We start from the raw sequence: 19,816 nt of genomic DNA, 5'->3' as shown, positions 1-19,816 counted from the left end.
AAGAAGGAGCCAGTGTCTGAAAGAATTTGATTGATTAAAACAACTAATTATTTAAGTACTAGCTCTGCATTCAGTGGTGGATAAAGAGCTCTCTCCCCCATAAAAATCTATCATCTTTGGTCTATACTAAATTGTTTCAATTATTTGTGCTATAGAGTTTCATAGCTATGACATAGAAAAACAAACCCAACCCCAAACTATTTGCAGGTACTAGCTCACCTTTTTTGTGCAAAATGCCCACTTGGTTCTCCACTTGAATTATGCCTTAGATATTTTAAAAAGTTGGGTGAAGAGGCCGAGGGATTAAGACGAGCTAGAGTAGGAGAACGTGCAAGTTGACCAGAAGAACTTTTAGATTTGCCGTCAGATTCATTCACACCATATAGTGCGGATTCCAACCAGAGTGATGGAGTTGAGGTAGCACAGAGAACAACACAGAAAAAAAGGAAAGGAGGGAAAAAAAAAATGAAACCCTTTCTCTAATCTTCGAAATGGAGCTGGCATATGTAAATGAGACATTTCCTATGTTTTTCACAGTTAATGCAGTAACTGTAAGAACATGAACTTTTTTTTAACCCAATCAGCAAAGTCTCAAATTCACATTTACAGGCAAGGCATTTCAGAATATGACCAATTATAACTCACCAAAAATGGCACTAACACCCCCTTTTCTTTTTCTTTATATGTGCTTCCCCTTGATTTCGATGAGAAAGTCAGGCATATGATCAAGAGTTTCAATGAATGAGAAGTGAAATACAGAAGTACTTTAACAGTAATTGGAAAAAGCCAGATAGAAGGAAGGGACAAAACTGCCATAAAGTTAAGAGGGAACTAGAGATGCAGAGGCAGGCCTTTGAAGTAGGACAACTTGAAGAATATTCATATTAAAGCAAATAGTAGTTTGTTTTTGTGAGTAAAATCTACATAAGCTCAATGAAAAGGTAGACAAAAGCCCCAGCTCTACCAGTAACTAGGCACTTTAAGTCACTTGTGTGTGCTATTTCAAAGCTACATATGAAATCACCAACTAGTAAGGTTTTCAGGATCACAGAGGATTTTTCTCTGTAAATAGAAAACAAGAAGTAGCATTTATTTATACTGCTCATAGATCAAAACAACAAAAATGATTGCTTGGACAAATGTAACTGAATCAAGCAGTTTGTGACATATACTGTGGAACTACACGTCTCATGTCTTTTTTCCCCTGTGAAGCACATAAGGCTAAAGGTGCTTTTAAAAAGAATACCTACAAACCTCCAAGGAGTGACACACTGCATCTCATCCATTAAGAGGACATACCTGGTAGGCAATTATCATCCCCAAATATGCCTTCAACAAACAAAATCATAGCCTGCTTTCAATAAGGCTTACTTTCGTTTGTGAGGAGTCTCTGTGCTCACTGAGTGATACCTCATAAGTTTCCTCTGAGGAACAGATGGTGATGTTTCAACAGGCCCCAGAGATTCCTGGTTCTCTGTTGGTAAATGGCTGAGTGTGTTTGCTCGCCTCCGAAAGCTCTGCTGGGGCAATGTAACAGACTGCTCCAGAGAGAAATCCTCTGTGTCGCTGCAGAGATCATCCAGTGATCCACTGGTCTTGACAGCATTTTCTGCAGGAAGTGTAGGAAGTCTGTCTTTCTCCTTTTCACACAATGGTGGCTCCTAGCAGTGTAAGAAATAAGGTTATCAATATGTGGGCTTAGAATCCATCTTTGAGATTGCAGTACCATGTCATTATTCACATCCCATAGACATCTTCTTCAAACACACACATTTTTATCAAGCTAGGTCAAAAAAAGATGTTTGATGTTTTATGTCCTTCTTAGGCCAACAAAACAGAGTCTTTACTTTTCAGTGAAAATTTTGAGTAATTTTGAGAGTAATTGTATTTTATAGTATGTTGAATACAAGTCAAAAGAAATAGTGTCAGAACAAAAGGGTGACGTTTGGCTAACAGTGAAAAGGGTGGCAGCATCGATACAGCATTGATACAGCATTGTAGAACGCTGTACCTTTAGTAACCCATCTAACCATGTAACATTCCCCTTGTCTACCTGCAGATTCACACGAAGAACTTAAGCCTATGATTAGATGCCTGTTTCAACCCCAAGTCATGTATTTTCTTTATTCCTCACCTTGTGTATTTCCTGCAGAATCAGCCATTCTTTCAAAAACATAAGCAGAAAGTGCAGACTCTTGTTTACATGGCGTCAGGAGTCTGCAGGTGAGCAGGCATTACAGCAGAATCAATAGCTGTATATCTAAGCCTGCAGAGTGCTAGGCTGCCTCCAGGGAAGAAGACTAGCTTCTTCCATGCTGTTTGTTTGTATTTTATACAGACTAAAAGTTTTCTAACCACACAAATAGGGAAATTACTTCCTGTTTTAGTTTTATGTTTCTTTTAATACAGTCCTGCATTCATGGTATAAACTTTCAGGGCTAAAACAAGTCAGATTAGGATTGGCAGCATGTTAATTATAGCCTTTGTTTTGCTGCACACTGTTGTAAAATTCAGATGATGTTATATCATATTTTATTTCACTTCACATATTCATACAAAATATGTGTTATATACAGTACAAGGCGCTTCTCTGTTTTATAACACAGGGATTAGAATGAAAAGCTTGAAAGCAACTGGAAACAATTCACATCTGACCATATTTCATACTTGCTTGGTTGTTTCAGGGGATATTTTTTGAAGTGTCTAAATATGTACAATTACCCCAGGCTTTACTTACTTTATTTGTGCTGCTTAAGGTACTGGACATAGAGCTGTCCAAATCCACAGAACCAGACCTGTCCAGTGGACCTCTGGCTTTACTGCCCTGTAGAAATAAAGCACATCAGCAGTTAAAGTTATATATACTGGGCACACCAAAGAGATTTAGGTAGCACAGTTGGAATCTGTAATTTTCACAGACAGTATCAAATTTAATTTCCTGAAATGCCTAAAAATACCTTTTTCCCCTATGGGAAACAGAAGCTTCATTCAGGATAGTCTCTTTCAACTTGAAGGATCCTGTAGAATTAAGGAATTCTCATGGGCAATGATATGCTTTGTACATAATCACATATTTCACATGTACTAGAACCTTCTAAGCACCTTCTGTATTAGGTACTTACAAAGATACAGAGAAATAAAAAGGATGTGTTTTACAAAGGACTAAACCCATATAATTTTAATACATAGGAAAACAATTTCTGGTATTACCATTCAGTGCCTATAAATCAGAAAGCATAAATACTCCTGTAGAATTGGTGAACAATGTTTTTATATAATGTGTTTGATTGTTTTTGTGTAACCAAGAAAAAATATCTGATGAATTCTGATCTGCTAGCAGAATTATGGAACTTATATATTTCTAACCTTAAATTATATCATTTTTTAATGTTCTGCAGTTAAAGCTCATGTTCTCTTTGAAGTTTTATTCCAGGTAAAAATACAAAATGTTGTCAGTATTCACAACAGTGACTATCTCTCTAGTTCAGCCAAAACTTCTGACTCCAGATCTGATCAAAATCAAGAATTTCCATCAGAACAGCAATGCCAGTGGAAATGCAACCAGTAAGCTATGCTTACATGAAGGGCAGGTGCTTCCATCAGGACAAACTGAAAAAAATTAGAACAGTACTACAGCTAATACACCAACACTAACATTATATTTCATATCCTGAGCACAGCTGCAGTAGGATTTTATAGGGGTGAATTCTAGAAATGCTGTCTGGGAAGTAACAAGAGGAGATACAAAACTAAAAATCATCTCTACATGTACATTTGTAACAGGAAAACCTTGCTTTTGCCATCATTTGTCTTAAGAGAATGGGTTAGATATGATGTCTGAAACAAGCTTCGAAATTCTAGTCTTGTCACTACAAATTGACTGTCTGTGAACTAATAAATTCTACTAGATATTGCTTCAATGTAACTGTCCAATATCTGTTCCTGAATATTTGTTGTTTGGCATTCTGTCCCAACTCTTTTGTTTTAAGGGAGAAGGTCTGACTTTTTTAATCCCTTGTCAAGTAGAAGTCCTTCCAAGCCTCCTATTATTTTCCTCAGACTTTTCTCATGAGGTGCAAAATAATGTACATCCGAATGAGAAGACACTCCATAGATTTAAATTGTGATTAAAACTTGACATCTGATGTAATTTCAAACTGCTGCTATTCACTTTCAGTAGCTAATTTCAGCGATCTGTTCGTGATAAACATTTCCACAGAATCATAGAATTAGCTAGGTTGGAAAGAAATCACTATTACATAGAAGCTCAAGTTTTTTCTACTAATCAGTATTTCCAGACACTGTCTACAGAGGATTTTACCAGATGTAATATTGCATAGATGCCTTCATGTTCTTAGGGCCATTCTTTACATTCCTTACCTTCAAATAATCTACAGAATTTAAAAGTTCAGATTGCCACTAGTCATCAGTTCTGTGTCACTAATAAACACATCTCACTAGAAATGCTTAGTCAGGGAAGTGAACAATTATAATTACTGTTTTAATTTTCCAAATCCAAAAGAAAAATAAACCAATTGTTGCTTTTCATTAGTACTCATGTTAAACTTCATATTAATTTTTTAAAATGCCTATATACACACTTTCTGATCTTGGAGTTAGTTCGCTTCATCTAGCAAAGCCCTGCTTTTTTTGTCTTCTAGAATGTACACTCAAATATTTTTGTCACTGTGACTTTAATAACCTTTGGGCTAAGGCCTGGGATGCTAACAAATAAGACTTTTCTATCAAATAAAGCAATGACATTATGTTCAAAGACAATAAACATGAAGATACTTACACGTGATAAAATACTTTCAAAAGATTCTGTAAGAGACCTTTTTGCTTTGTTCTTTAACATGTCTAATCTGAATCTTGGAGCACTGCTGGACACTTCATTTACAGCATTCTCAGCAGAAGGTTGTGAAGCCTGAAAGTGTTTAAAAACAGAAATGCAAAATACTCAACAGCATGGAGAAAATCTCAGTGAGCCATTTGAAGACTTCTGTAACCTGCTTCAATAGTTTTTCTTGGTATGCTCAGTTTGTCATGCCTTCTGCTCTAGTGATACTTGTACTGAAGTTTAACAAACTATCCAAAAATAAGGACAAGAAATCACTTACAGGAAACCTGCTGAGTGAACTAGCATGCTTCAGAAGAATTGCCATTTTAATATGGATTTACGGCTCTACTGACAAATTTTCATTTATGCCAGTGTAGAATTGTACAATTTCTAAATATTTAAGTGTAACAGATTAGAGATTACTCATGGATTTCCTTTTCTTCAATGAAAAAAATGTATCAAAATCTCATCATTAACAGAAACTCTCAACTTTCTCCATTATAGTCAAATGGGTCTTTCTAATGGCCAGGAATATGTGTAACAATCTAACTCATCTATATATTTCACCAGCAGAAACATTTTCACCTTAAAGCTAACAGTCAGTTGAGAGTTTTGTTTCTTAAATAAATATTTCAGTCCATTTTTAGTGCTGGTGAATACTAATGTAGCAAACATAAAAATAATACTATGACACAAATATTACCATCCAAACCAAATATCTGCAGTAGAAACCAGAGCTCAGTTTTCAATGCTGTTTTGGGAGGTTCATCTTGAAGCTCACAGGCACCATAACCCTCTCTAATTGTCCCTAGATTAAGAGATCTGAATGCTTGATCTGTGCAATTACTAGTAGTGGGCAGCTGAATGACATATCATGACCATCACAAAATTGTCCTACCTAGATGTAATTTTAAAACATCCTATTTCCAGTATGACAACTTTACAGCCTCCTGTATTTTCTTTGTAACTCCTCTCCTCGTTATGCCAGCCCAAGGTTAATTTTTGTAGTAGCCAGGAGGGGGCATGGCCAGGATCTTAAGGATATTTTATACCATCTGTCATTGCTGGAGGTAGGGGGTCTCTCTTCAGAGAGAAGGGGCTCCTTCCAGTCAAAAAAATGTGTCAGAAGGGAGCCTTCCAGTACTGTCCATCATTGTGGGGTGGATTCTCTGTGAGTAATTTCTTTTCTTATACCCTCTGTGACTAATATTGTTGCTATTACTGGTCATTTTCTTACCTCGTTTCTGTTTCCAGTAAATTGTTCTTATCTCAGCCTGTGATCTTTGCCTTTTGTGCCTCATTTTATTCTCCAAAAGTAAATCAGATGCTGCTTGCTATTACATTCTTATAAAAACACACTTATTTTGAAGTGTTTTTGTTAAACAAGATCCATGTACTAATATCGTATTTATCTTTTTCTCCTGATTTAAATGTATCTTTTTAAAAGGCAGTGAGAAGCATGAAAGTGAATATGCAGAACAGAAGGGAACAGGGACATCAGGGTATCATGGGTTAATGATTGGTGAGACAAAGAAGAGTATGTGTTCAAAGCTATCTGCTATTACACAGGCCTGGAGATAAATTATCAGAGTAAATATAAAATGTTATACTGAGATAAATGATAGACTATGGGGAAGTCAGTTCTCTTCTTAGAACACTGGCATCTTTGGAAGTGTCATATTAACCAATTTGGTTTCAGGAACTGAGCAAACAGATCACAGCAAGCCTTATAAATTTTCAAATCATTGAAGACATCCTAAGATCTTATCTCATTTTGTATATCCCTATTTCCAAGCTGTTTGTGACTGACCATCAGCTAGCATTACACCAAATAAAAATATTTCAGGTATGATGACAGAGGACTTCAGGCAATGTTTTCTTCCTCTTATCCCACAACTGAAATGCTTTTTTCTTAAAAGCATATTTCAGGTGAGATGCCCAAGACAATAAATCAGAGAGTGAAATATGCTTTTTTCTTTCTCTTTACTCAGGGAAATCAATAATTAGTTAGTAAGCCATAAAAGGAGAAGAGATTAACAAAGTGAAAATACAGTAAAGGAAGATTTGCTGCTACTTTTCTAATTTCTTCACAGGTCTAATTATTCTCCATACATTAATTTGCTAGTTTATATCACAAATGACTGACAGCAATCATCACAGTGGAATTACCAACCAACAGTAGAGGGACAGTCATGACTTTTAAAAGGGTCTAAATATTTGTAACTGAAAGTTTCCCGAGAATGGATGGATGGAATCCTTTTTTAAATCACTAACTCTTTTGGGAAAACATTAACTGTGCTGTATAAATAGCCAGTTAAACAGCACTGATGGAACCTGATAGAGGATAAAAGATAGCTCATCTCTTTGGACATGGGAAAGAGTCTGCTGCTGTTTCTTCAGTAATCCTCCTCATCTTAAGGCCATTTCAAATGGTTGTTTGCACACAAGAAATAACTTCCAGTCCTGAGTAAATGTAATAGGCTTTATCAATGAACAAATCCAATGTGCTGTCATTACACTGACTCAATAGTAACAGTGAAATGGCAAATGCCACAGATCAGTGGAGAGCAATCACAAATTCATTGTACATTCTCTCACATATACTCAATTTTCATTGAAGTGAGAACAAATAAATGATTTAGCAGTCTGCCTTGTTTGCACCTCTGTCTCCTAGGCCTGAAATCAGGCTGTACCAGGGACCTCAAAATTGGAGATACCTGTTTTGGCACATGGCAATAGTTTATGAACCATAAGCAAACCCAGTATTCACCACTGCTCACACATTGAAGTTTCAAATTGCAAGTGATGGAAATTTGCCTTTGAAAAGATATGAAATTCAAATTGAAATTTTTTTCCTGGCTTCTCTTTATATGAACTAAAATTGAATGATTATTTACCTGTTTTGCTTCTCCAACATGAACATGGTCCTTCTGTTTTTCTTCATACATGTTTCTCAAAAGAGAGATAACCAGCTCATTCTCTTTCTGCTCATTTCGTGGTCTTAATTTCTGTAGTTGAAAACATAAGAAACACAGTAATTATACATTTGTGTAACAGTTTGCAAATCTTTGCACTTTTCATTTGTCACTGCAATAGATCGTCAATGTAGAACAAGTTTAATCTGTTAATGCTACTACTCCAGTCCACCAGAGGACACCAGTGTCCCAGGCAAAGCACCAATACAGCCACAAAAACATTTGAACTCACTTCATGCATGACAGAATTTACACCTAAGACAGAGGACATCTGTACAGATATCAAACTGCCACAAGCAAATAAAGGCTTTAAAAATATTTTGCCAATTTTCTTTCGATATAAAGAAAACTGAACTACTGTAGTTCTGAGTTTGTAGCACACATGGAGTACTGTCCTAGAGATAGGATTCACAACACTGCTCCTAGAAATTTAGTTTCTGGGGAAATAGACATCTCGTTTTTTGGGAAATGACATAGGTTTTTTATAAAGTAGTGCACAAGATGAACCTATTTATCTGTGCTGCATTCTATTTTGACCTCAATGATTGTAAGAGAAGATTTTAAAACAATTTATTAAAGAATTTAATCCCAGAAACTTAACTTTTGAAAAACATATGCTGCCTTAAGCCTATTGATATAATGCAGAGGACACAGTATGAATTAATGCCAAGGTAGCACATTAGATTAATAGAAATACCACAGGAAGACAGTTACCTAAAAATGCAAATCGTGGTAACAACACATGGATCTGCAAGACTGTCACATTCCAACTGAAAAAGTTAGCTGAGAAAGATGGGCAGGAGATTTGTACTTTACCCTTAGTTTTACCAAGTTAATGGTTTGCAGACCCTCACCAGAACCAATTAACAGTTTCCTGTGACTACTGGAAGCTTTAGACTGTGTGCAGAACACTAAAAGGCAACAGTGCTGCTAGCTGCCCTACACTAAGAAATCACTCAGCTCATGGAATTGGTTCCACAGAGTAACTTCCAAATTTGGTATTGAGTGATAAACTACCACATGGAAACACACAAAGAGACTGAAATGACTCAAAGGGGAAGGAAACATTACTCTTTAAAAAGTCTGACTTCAACAGCGTTTCAATCCTGGTGAATTTCTTACAATGCACATCATCTGTTTTAAATACAGCTATGCCTTCCTCTTTCCTAAAATAGATTTAATTAATAAGATAGAAAATTTAACTTCTTTAGCTAGTTTGACAAGAATTAAGATCTAGGATGAATTTTAGGCAAGAAATTTTCTCATCTGAGAGTATTACAGAAATTTGTTTTGGTCCAAGTAACAGTTTGAATACCCTCACAGTCGATGTTATTGCCTTCACTCATAAAAAATATGTTCAGTTTTATGCAGTGAGAAGGCAACATCTCCATGGTAAGCAAGGAGTATTAGGAGAAGAAAAATGAGTAAAACAGTAATTTTAATCAAAAGGCAAGTCTCTGGAAAAACAACTGAAATTAAAAGACTAGCTGGCTAACAGTCTATTAAGTGAAAATAATGAATGATTCACAAAAAATGAAAATAACCTCTGTGTTTTACACAGATGTTAGCAAAAAACACCAACTGCTTTAAAGTCTTGTAGGAAATAAGGCTTACCTGAACCTCTTCAAAAACAGCGGCCTGTTCCTGGTTATTTAGTGTGGTTAGATGCTTTTGTAGTTCCAGTTTAGTCTTAGAAGGGTGCAAACCTACCAAGAGGAACAAAAATGAACAAATTAGAGTCAAATTTTTCAGAATTAATCCATCACATAAGTATGCTCACAATTTATCCCAAAGCTTGTTAATTATTTGAGCTGGCCCATTCCATGATTTCATAAGAGGGCATTAGAAAGAACTCTAGGTTAATTTAAAGCTACTGCTAAACTCATGTCTTTAAAATGAGGGACATGAACTCTGCGATGAGGAGATTTACTGAGCACAGACCAGGATTATACTCTTAGCTGAAGATTCCATTATCACACAAGATAAAATAAACTCACAATCTACTGCATTTTAGCAGGCTATTTTGTTGGTGTTTTGTGCAGTGCAGCTTGGATACTGTTTATGGTATAAATATAATTCTCTTTCATTTTCTCCAATTTCTATGCTGTGGGCCCTTCTGAAAATGAGTAAATTTATTGCTTGTTGTTGAAAGTCTTACTTTGCCTTTTGAAGAAAACATTTATTGACAGGCTAAAGCAGACTACCCTTTCATTCAGATTATTTTTTCTGTTCTCATCAGGGATTAAATTCCTTTCCTCTATTTTCTGTGGAAAAACAGCAAATGATCAACAGTATTGTGCACTTCAGTTTCTGATCATGGAATATGTGCTTCTGAAGCAGATGATGCAGTTAACAAGACAGCATGACTGAAGGAGCATTTGCCTTTAAGAAACTTCCCAGAAATCACAGCTAGTCAAAAAAGAGCGACAGTAGTTTTTGGAATTCTCCAGTTTCATCAAATTAACACTAGGCAAGTTTTAGTCCAACAAGCCACTGCCACATGATCTGACAAGCTGCTGTTGCCCTTTATTTATCCCAAACATCACTTAAATGAACAAAAATCTAACAGTGAAATTTGCTGAAAAGTAAAGAGGTTTTTTTATTACTTGAATGTCTGTTCCTGGGCAACAACTACAATTCTAATTTCTGCATTTTCACGAAGGAGCAGAGATCAACACCACAAACACACATATAAAAAGCATACTGCTCAGTTCCTGCTTGGTGATAGCATAATGCCAGTTTCTAAGTGGACTCAATAGGACAGCAGGCCATAGCTATTGTGGCACCTATCCTTCAGAGGTTCCTTATCTACAGTCTTCTGCATTTATAGGGCTGAAAGAACCAAACAAGCTGCAACTCACTAATGTTTACACTTGCAAACAGTTTTCAACTAAAACACAATAAAGGAACTTAACTCTTGTTAGAAAATTCTTATTACTTTACAGAAAACCTAGCACTACAGTTCTCTGAATAAAAGTACTGGCTCTCAACTTTCCACCCCAAGTCCCAAGCTCTTTTAAAGCATTAATTTCCTTAGGATTTTACATACTGTCCCCCACAAATGAAACTGCCAGAAAAAATATTCAACCAGAAAATTCTTTAAACCTCACCTTCTATCTTTTCACAGAGTTTATGCAAACTTTGCATAGGACACCCTTCACAGAGCTGGGGCTGTGCCTTGGAAGTCTGCTGCACAGCAGCCACGGTGAAAGCCTGTTTCAATGTCATCATGATTTCATCAACCTGAAAAGAACAGCATGCAAAGGAAGAAATTTTCACTCCTCCACTATTTTCCTTAACACAAGCACAACAGTCTTTTAGAATGATACTGCCCCTTGCTAGGGAATGTGCTTATGATTAAGAAGACAAACTGTTGCTATGTTGGTTCTGTGCACAAACACACAAGCACAATAAAACTCATCATGAACTCTTGTCTCTTCCAGGCCACCCAATCTTATTATTGTGGTCTAATGAAATATCATACCCTCTATCTCCAACCCCTTTCTTGTCTACGATCAAAAAGCTTACTGCAGTTGTGATGCACCTGTCTTACTTAGACCACTGGAGTGTAGTCCTGATTTTCAGAACAGGTGTTCTAAGAGAAACTCACCCCCAAAATGAGGCATAAAGTCTGAGTTTGTGAAATGAAGATTTAGTGGATTTTAAAGAGGATTTTAACTTCTGCCCTCAAAACAAATGAAAAGGTCTCTTGCAGACTGCTGTATTAGTAACATTTTTGAAATGCATTTCTGAGTTGAATAGGATTGGAGGACATTCAGTAAAATATAGAGCATAGAACAATAGAAGAGTTTTAAGGCCTAACATTCTATTTGGCTATTATTTTCTTTCACTTACCAGTGCTTCATCTGTACACTGAAAGACATAGCAAACAAAGTGGAAGCCTCCATTTTCTGAAGACTCTCTGCAGATGAACCCAAAGTGATCCACATGTCTAATTCCCTAGCAAAGAAACAACAGCAATGAAACAGTCATACCTATTTTCAATGTTTTGTACCTGTATTTCTTTCAGGAAGAAAAGAACAAAATAGCATTACATATAGGTCACTTATCTTTGTTACAGCTACATTAAAGACATCTGGCCATTACAATTCTGTCCTATTATAGAACCTAATACTGCACAAATATTTTGAGTTTCAATTAAGTCAGACATAGTTTTGTTTTTTGTTTTTGTTTTTTTTTAATGGATGAAGTATAAAAGACCCATATAGCAGACCCAAAGATTAATAAATTCTATTCAAAATGTATTTTACTCTGAAATTTTTAGAATACGTGCCTGTATGTTTAGTGATGAAAGCTATTATTATCAAATTGAAAACCAAAGTAATTTATGGAAAACAAAACCTACACAACAAACAAACAAACAAAAAAACTCAGGCAGAAGGACAGAGCAAACTCTGTGGCACAAGGAACAGGGATTAGTGAATGAGGGGTCTCTGACACATGCGTGCCTACAGTGCATCACATATGCATCACCTCTATATGTCAGAGAACTGTCCTTATTTAAACACATGCAACTTATATTCTTTAAAAAAAATGTATTTTTAAAGCATTTTTCAGATAACTCTTACATATAATTTTTCTCCTTTCATTCTCACTTCTTGAAAAATATGGCTCAGAGATACCATGATTTGCACAACCGTGAATCATTCTCACTGCAATCTCAAACAAGAGTGTGCTCCTGACCAGTGTGCTCCTTCTAGCTAGTATTATTCATCCACTGCACGCAGAAGAGAGTCTTTATCTCAGAAATCACAATGCAAAGCATGGAAAAGGAATGGTCTTATAAAATTACTGATTAATTAGCAGCTTTCCAATAGCAATCACTGAAACTACTGTTGAGAGACTTCATGTGGAGTGCAAGGAGAGAGGATTACATGAGCACTCACAATTAGAGAATATTTAAACAATAAAAAAATAGAAAAAGAATACATTACAATCTTACCTGAGAACAAAAGGATATTTCTTTAAAGCTTTTCTCAATTGCAACTTTTTTTGTGTCAGGACTGATAAGGTAAACTTCAGACTGGCCAATCTAAAAAGAACAAAATAAATTTCAAGATGCTGAAAAGTAACATTACGCTCCCTTTTGACCCACTATAAAAATGTTTCCTGAATATAGATCTCAATTTTTTTTCTCCTTGTGTATTTATATCAATTAGCGCATTACTACCAGAAAGAATACTGCAACATCACTGATTTGGCACTGAGAGCCCTGCACATTATGGCACTGAGGTTTAACGAGACAAGAGACTGAAAAAAATGTTTAAACAGGTGAGAGCAATATTGTATCACAAGTAACCTACTTTGCACTGAGAGAAATACACTCACACTCCCTTTTCTTATTTTCTGCAGTCTTGGAATGTACCACAGTCACAGAAGCTACCTAATGAGACTGCTTTAAAATTTAAATCCAAGCATGTGCCTCTTCCTGTATTCTACCTAATAATTTTTTTGAGTTTTATTTATTTATTTATGCCACACATAACTTTTAATTTAAAGCACTTAACTATACAAATGAATTTACTAGAGTATATTTTCTAATGTAATTTAATCTGTAGGCCATTTGTACAGGCAAAAGATTATGTTAAGCATTGATGGGAAAGAGGCATTTTTAAGGTGAAACTATTGTTTTCATTTTTTCAGCTTCTGGCAACATCTTTGTAAGATAGTAATAGAAAAATTTAAATTCCTCATATTTTCTAGCATGTTAGAGACTGCTAAAAACAAGTCTCATATCAGGTTTTAGGAATACAGGTGGAATTTGGATTCACTCATGAGCATGATTTGGAGAAACCTGCTCCAATCAGTACCAAATCCCAGAAGATGCACATAAAAACATCAGTAGCACCAATGTAAATGTATTTCTAAAGGAAGTGGGAAGGGATGAATCTCGTGTGTGAATAGATCAAGTCAGATGTGCCACCTGTGTATGTCTACAAATGGTCCTGTGCATTCACCTTCCACCTCTTCTTTCACATCAATCAGTCACAATGGTTTTCCCCAGATGCCTCCTGGTTTCCTTGTATTGTCCCTGGGGCTGATCTTGCCTCTGTTCGTGGGGCTATTCCTTCCAACACCTACTCCTGATTGCTGCTGTCTTCCCCTCCCTGCATCAAGAGGCTCCTTCTTACTGCTCAGTCCCACATAATTCTTCTACATTTTGCCCTTGGGCAGTAGTGATCATTTGAAGTCAAGTGAACAAGGGGTAAAAACCCAAACCAATCAACCTCTTCCTCCTCACCCTCAATATACAGCCAGGAGAAAAACCTAAAAATGCCCCCTCCTCCTCCCCCAGATCCTAAGAAATTGTCTAGGAAAGCAGCTCTTCAGGAAGAATATAAGAAAATCAGGACTGTTTGAATCAAGTGAGGAGAGCTGCCAGATAATTAATCTGAGTATTTTTCACACCTCATACATCAACTAACCTTTGCTGCAGTCCTGGGCAAAATCTAAGCAACTAACTGAGAATAAACCAACCTTTTTTTTCCCTCTGGATACTAAGCCACTTGTAAGCATTCCATATGTAGCCACACACAAACTGATGAGACCCAAGCACTCTCCCTGCATTCCCCAACTCAGAACCTGCTGAACACGAGGGACAGGTAACCAACAAACTCAGCTCTGCCATCAGCTGCTGCCTGTGGATACTGAAGGCACAAACTAGAGTTACTTCACTTCCTTACATTCAGCTGAATTTGGACTGGTTGAATAGGAAGAGAATACAGCTGTGCATACTAAACAATATTTTCCCTGGCAAAAAGCAACCCAAGACACAAAGCCATATCAGCAACATCTCATGATTCGGAAATGTGGCTGCCAGCAGGTGACTGACATTATATTCAGAGTGAAGCTGCAGATGTCCTTGAGAACTGTTGCATCTATTTACTATAAATTAAAAATGCACACACTGGAGTAAGAGGATCTGGACCTACCCAGCCCAACTATAATCTCTCTATTTCTAAAATATGTGCCATGAATCAATAATGGAGTCAGGATTTTTTTAAAATTAGGCATTATTATTACAAAGTGTACCTATATTTTCTATGTGAAATACATGTTCAGGGGAAGGAGGTGAACATGGGTTTCTTTTTCTAGGGAAGAAACATCCTTCCACCTTCTTGCACTCACTGTTTGATGCCACAACCAAACACAAGCATTAATTCAGGTATAGCTGACTACAACATTTTCTGCATGCTTTTTACAGATATAACACAGTGGCAATTCTCCTTAAGGATTCTCTTTCCCTGCTTTAAAAAACCTGATATAATTGCACGCATGCCACTCCATTACTGGCCTTAAGAATGCTCAGCTCCAGCAGCAGCTGATGGATCCAAGATGACCTTAGGAGAGTCAGTCTTTGCAGTATCAGCTCCAGGTTTGTATCATGCTCAGAAGACACAAACTAAGTAAAATATGTTGCATAGCTTATGTATCATGAGGACTGTAAGAGGAGCAAATACCACATTCCTTACTTGCTTCTCAGTTCTTAGAAAATAGTTTTGCTGCTCACCTGTCAAGGCAAGGGCATTGCTAGCCACACCAAATCAGGGCAGGAGTGGAGGCACGAGTGGATAGCATAGGAAGCTGTTACACTACTACTCCATCATTACACAAACATGTTGGCAGCAGGAGCACCTTCATCAATTACACTGTTTATCATGGGACAAAGTCTACTAGCTCTCAGTCATGGTTTGCTCTTTCTGTTCTAGCTACAGATAAGTCATTCCCCTGGAAATTTATTTCTGCTGTTACTAACTAGTGTAAGTGTACATACCATTCTGCAACTGCACAACTACCTACTAACTTGCAGTAACTTTCTAAAAGTTTTCTTTATAAGCCCAAGGTTTCAGGCAGTGCTGTTTTAAACTATTTAACATAAACTTATTTAGAACATGTAAACCAATTTGCACTAACAAGTAATGCTCTCCAGAGAAACAGGCACATTTAAGTTAAGCTCTGGTAATTGCAATTAAGTTATCAAAAAAGTAACTGCCATCTGTCAGAACATCTGCTTTGGTGTCTGCCACTCCAAGCTCCAAGAAGTGAAAATGCCACCAGAAGCTGCAAATCTTGCTTTACCGTAAACAACATAGTCCGGTTTTCCGCAATGTCAGTTGGCTGCACAACACTGTGTCCGTAGATGAGTTGACTTTTTAGGTTCAGTGAAATTGCATCTTCTTCAAAAGACCTGACAAAGCTGTTACTCCTAAGGCTTCCCTCTTGGAAATCCTTCTTAAAAGCAAATGAACGAAGTCCAGGTTGAGAAAAAGATTTCCTAATTGGCCTTTTTTCCTCCTGTTCATTGACCAAGGGCTGGAATACAGACCGCAATTTGCTGCTGAAAGAGAAACCTCCAAAGTTACTGGCAGTTTCATGTTGTTGGGATGATGAGTTGAAATCTGAATTTTTTGTACAACTTGCACGATTAAATTTCTCAATGCATTCATCTATGAGTGCTGGAGGTGCATTTTTATGTGCTACTGTTACTCGTCCACAGAAGAGCACCTCAAACTTTTTGGCAAAAGGATCTTCAACATCTGAGAGATTATTCTGAAACTCTTCTTGTCGGGCAATTTTTCCAGCTTGTCGAATAGAGCTTATAATCTCAGGCACCTACAAGAGGGGGAAAAAAAATACACATTAGCATCTGGTACTTTATGACAAACCAATCACAAAATTAAGAGGCTCCCTTTTGTGATTTTCCTGGAAGGATACTTTGATTTAGTTTCAAAAATAAAAGACCAGTTGAAATGATCTTGCATTTATTCAAGAGACACATTATAACAGCTAAATACAGAGAAGAGGATTTTCTCATTTGTCTCCTTGCCTGGAGTTCACCACCATCAACACTTTATCAAAAGAACTTTGTCCCTTGCAATGCTCTTCATCTTCAGTAAAACTTTTGCTACTGAAGCAACCTTTATAACATGACAAATTCCAACTCAAAATGAAAGAGAGAGTTACTTCAAAAAGCACACAAGAAGACATGGACTAATTAATTGGTAAAGTTATTTAATCTGTTATTTTCACTCCCTTCTCGTACTCAAACACTCATGTCACGTATGTTAATGAGTCTCTTGCAAATTTGCTTTCCCCTTCGTAAGAGCATATTACATTGTTATGGCAGTTTTGTGGGATTTTTTAAAAAAATGTAAGTGGCTGTATTCTAAAATAACTATATTCATTATTTTAGATGTTAATTTTTATTTTACTATCCTAGATGACACACTTAACTAGTATTACCTCACATACAGTATGACTTGCAGGGCATCTGTATAAGAAAGCAGTCTGCTACAGATCACAGATGTTGTAATTAGAACCCAAACTGCCATGTGACACATTCTGAGTGGCAGCAAACGGTCTCAGTTGCTGATATGGTTAGATGGAAGCGATATGCATATGCTCTCTGTTAAGCTGCTGTGAGGCCAGTGCATGGTTACATCACACTGCTTTGACTGACCTAGGAGATTAAGGTTCTTCTGCAGTCTGTGCTGCTCCTGCAGTAATAAAAATGTCAGGCCACCATCTATGATTACAACTACTAATTCTGCCAGTTTCATTTACCAAAGTTACTTTGAGAAAAATCCATGCAAAGTGTGTTAATTTCCTGACAAAACAAATGTCCCCTGTCAAGCATCAACTGGAACTCGCTTTACTTACAAGTATTTGGTTGCACACAGAACAGAAAAAAGTCTGGGAGCAGCAGACTAAAATAGCAGCCCAGAAGAACCACCTTCACTATGAGAAAAGGCATCCCAAAACCTAGAGAATAATTTGGATACCCGGCCTCTGTTTTTTGCAGACATTTTTATGGCTATCTACTGCTTAATTATAATGCAGTAATGTGCATAAACTAACTGAGGAAACAGTAAAGGACTTTGAGGGAAAAAAAATTTGAACCGTGAAAATTGAATTAATATTCTGGGTGCTCATAAAGACCTCAACAGGATTCCTTTTCTAGACAAGGAAACAAAGATAAAGATATGGATAGATAGGCAGGTAGGCAGGTAGATATATAGATCAATATTCACAAACATATTGCTAGTGGATTTAAAACAGTAAGTAACACATTACAAAACAGGAACTCAGGAAGCATTACTTCACCCTTCAGCACAAGGCTTAAGTCATCAGCTAATCATTCAGCAAAGACAATAGCGAAGAATGGGCAAGAAAAGCAGGGTCAGGAATTTTTAAGTCCATTCTCTGATATGTCCCAAACCAGTCAGAAAGCCTTGGGCTCAATTAGGTTTGTGCTGAGCTTCTTAATCATATGCAAGAACAACATTAAGGGTAGAACAAATCTTTAGTACCTCAAACAATATGCATTTGCTCTACAGTGAGCTTAAGGTCTTCTTCAGTTTTATTTACTCAACACTCCTTCAAAGAAACAATTCTGAGTGGCATAACATATCAGAATTACAGTAAAACATAAAATTTAATTCTATGCACATTTGAAGGAGCAACTGCTTTAGCAATTTTTCATAAACATGTTTTACTCTTCGGCAGTGTCTGAACTCACCAGCAATAGGCAATTTTACTGCTGAGCTGCAGAGACCAGCAATCCCACCTCCACTTTTGCTGAGGCTGCAGAGGCAGCAGCAAAGGACAGAGGCATTTTCTGAACTCTGCTTGCTTTGGTAAAGTCAGGAACATCTGCTCTCAAAAGAGGACCACTATCTCAACCACACTAAAGCTCCTCCAGCTACACATGTCAGTGACTATAAGGACAGTTTCCAGCAGTGCAGGTGCTGCAAGTATTACAGCTGACCTAAAGCCCTGACAAGGCATTAAGGATCCAGCCAATATATGCCGTTACTGAATGTGACTTCTTCAAAGTTTTTTGCTAACACCTTGGACATTGACAAAATAGCTATTCAACAGTGGTTACACTTTATATACAGACAGTGCTTAGGGAAAGACACTACATCACAAGGAAAGACTGCAGTAGTTAATAAACTTTGTGTCTGAGGAGACCAAGCAGGCATGTTGATGAAAAATCAAGGGGAGTATTTATTTATTTATTTTCACACATGCTAGGGCTTGAATCATGTCATTGATAAGTAACAGCTGGCTTCTGTGCTATACTAACTAAAAAACATAGACTCTTCTGTTCTCACTTACAGACCTAAAAAAAATTTCAGCCTGCTAGTAAAATTTTATTACTTATGATTAGGCAATTGATGTAGCAGCAGCAGAAGCAACAGATCATCGCCTCACTTTCCTGTGATGCTTATATATGTTAAACATTTACGTATTTTCATTAGTAAAGACAAGATCCATGATGAATGAAAAAAAAATTCCAAAATACTTATTTCCCTGGAACTGCTCTTTGCCTGATCAAGATTTGTGCTCTTGTTATCTACCTGTACCCCTCCAGACTTTTTATGCAAGTATGGAAAATGAACAATCCACTTGCCATCTGTATCCTCTGACACTGGCTCTCCAAGTAAACAGACCTGGATACTTAGTAAATAAACACGAAGTAAACAGTTGTTAAAAATACATTTAATTATTTCAGGTTATTAGGATAAAGATGTAGGCTTTATCTTGGCAAATGTTTATTAACCACAGCTGGGACATTTCCAGATTAAGCAGCATGCCACTGGGTGAACAGTAATCACATCTCTTGCAAACCTCCAAAAAATAATTAGAATGTAAAGAGAATCAGGTTTTATGACTCTTCAATTTGCATCAAAAAGCAACAAGGATGAAGTTGCTCCTGAATTAAGTTAATGTTGCTTGGAGTTGTGTGCTCTTTCTGAACATAAGAAGAATATCTTTTTTGTTTAATTACAAAAGGGTCACAAGCTGGCATAGGTTGCCCAGAGAGGTTGCAGAGTCTCCAACCTTGTGGATATGCAAACTCTGACTGGACATGGGCTGAGCAGCCTGCTCTAGGTGACCCAGCTCTGAGCAGGGGGCTGAACTAGATGACCTCCTGAGGGGCCACTCTCTCTCACCTTGGTGAGATAGGTACCAA

The 19,816-nt window shown here is 36.9% G+C and overlaps 1 protein-coding gene across 7 annotated transcripts in view; it reads right to left on the bottom strand.

Annotated features, from left to right (window-relative positions):
• The window catches only part of TBC1D1 (TBC1 domain family member 1), a 98,551-nt gene that overhangs the window by 34,600 nt on the left and 44,135 nt on the right, over nt 1-19,816 (bottom strand). For 5 of the 7 annotated variants that reach the window (XM_077782801.1, XM_077782799.1, XM_077782800.1 and 2 more), the window contains 10 exons: nt 15,916-16,449; nt 12,779-12,868; nt 11,671-11,775; nt 10,926-11,058; nt 9,430-9,521; nt 7,738-7,848; nt 4,799-4,927; nt 2,738-2,824; nt 1,372-1,661; nt 220-348 (listed from right to left, as the gene is read on the bottom strand). In XM_077782801.1, coding sequence (XP_077638927.1) covers nt 220-348; nt 1,372-1,661; nt 2,738-2,824; nt 4,799-4,927; nt 7,738-7,848; nt 9,430-9,521; nt 10,926-11,058; nt 11,671-11,775; nt 12,779-12,868; nt 15,916-16,449 — 1,700 coding nt within the window. Of the gene's footprint in view, nt 1-219; nt 379-1,371; nt 1,662-2,737; nt 2,825-4,798; nt 4,928-7,737; nt 7,849-9,429; nt 9,522-10,925; nt 11,059-11,670; nt 11,776-12,778; nt 12,869-15,915; nt 16,450-19,816 lie in introns of all 7 variants that reach the window. The other 2 variants (XM_031504561.2, XM_077782802.1) reach the window with 2 other exon arrangements.

This window comes from Lonchura striata, chromosome 4, assembly GCF_046129695.1.
Source record: "Lonchura striata isolate bLonStr1 chromosome 4, bLonStr1.mat, whole genome shotgun sequence".
In the NCBI taxonomy this organism is placed as follows: domain Eukaryota; kingdom Metazoa; phylum Chordata; class Aves; order Passeriformes; family Estrildidae; genus Lonchura; species Lonchura striata.
This window is presented reverse-complemented; position numbering and strand designations above follow the sequence as displayed.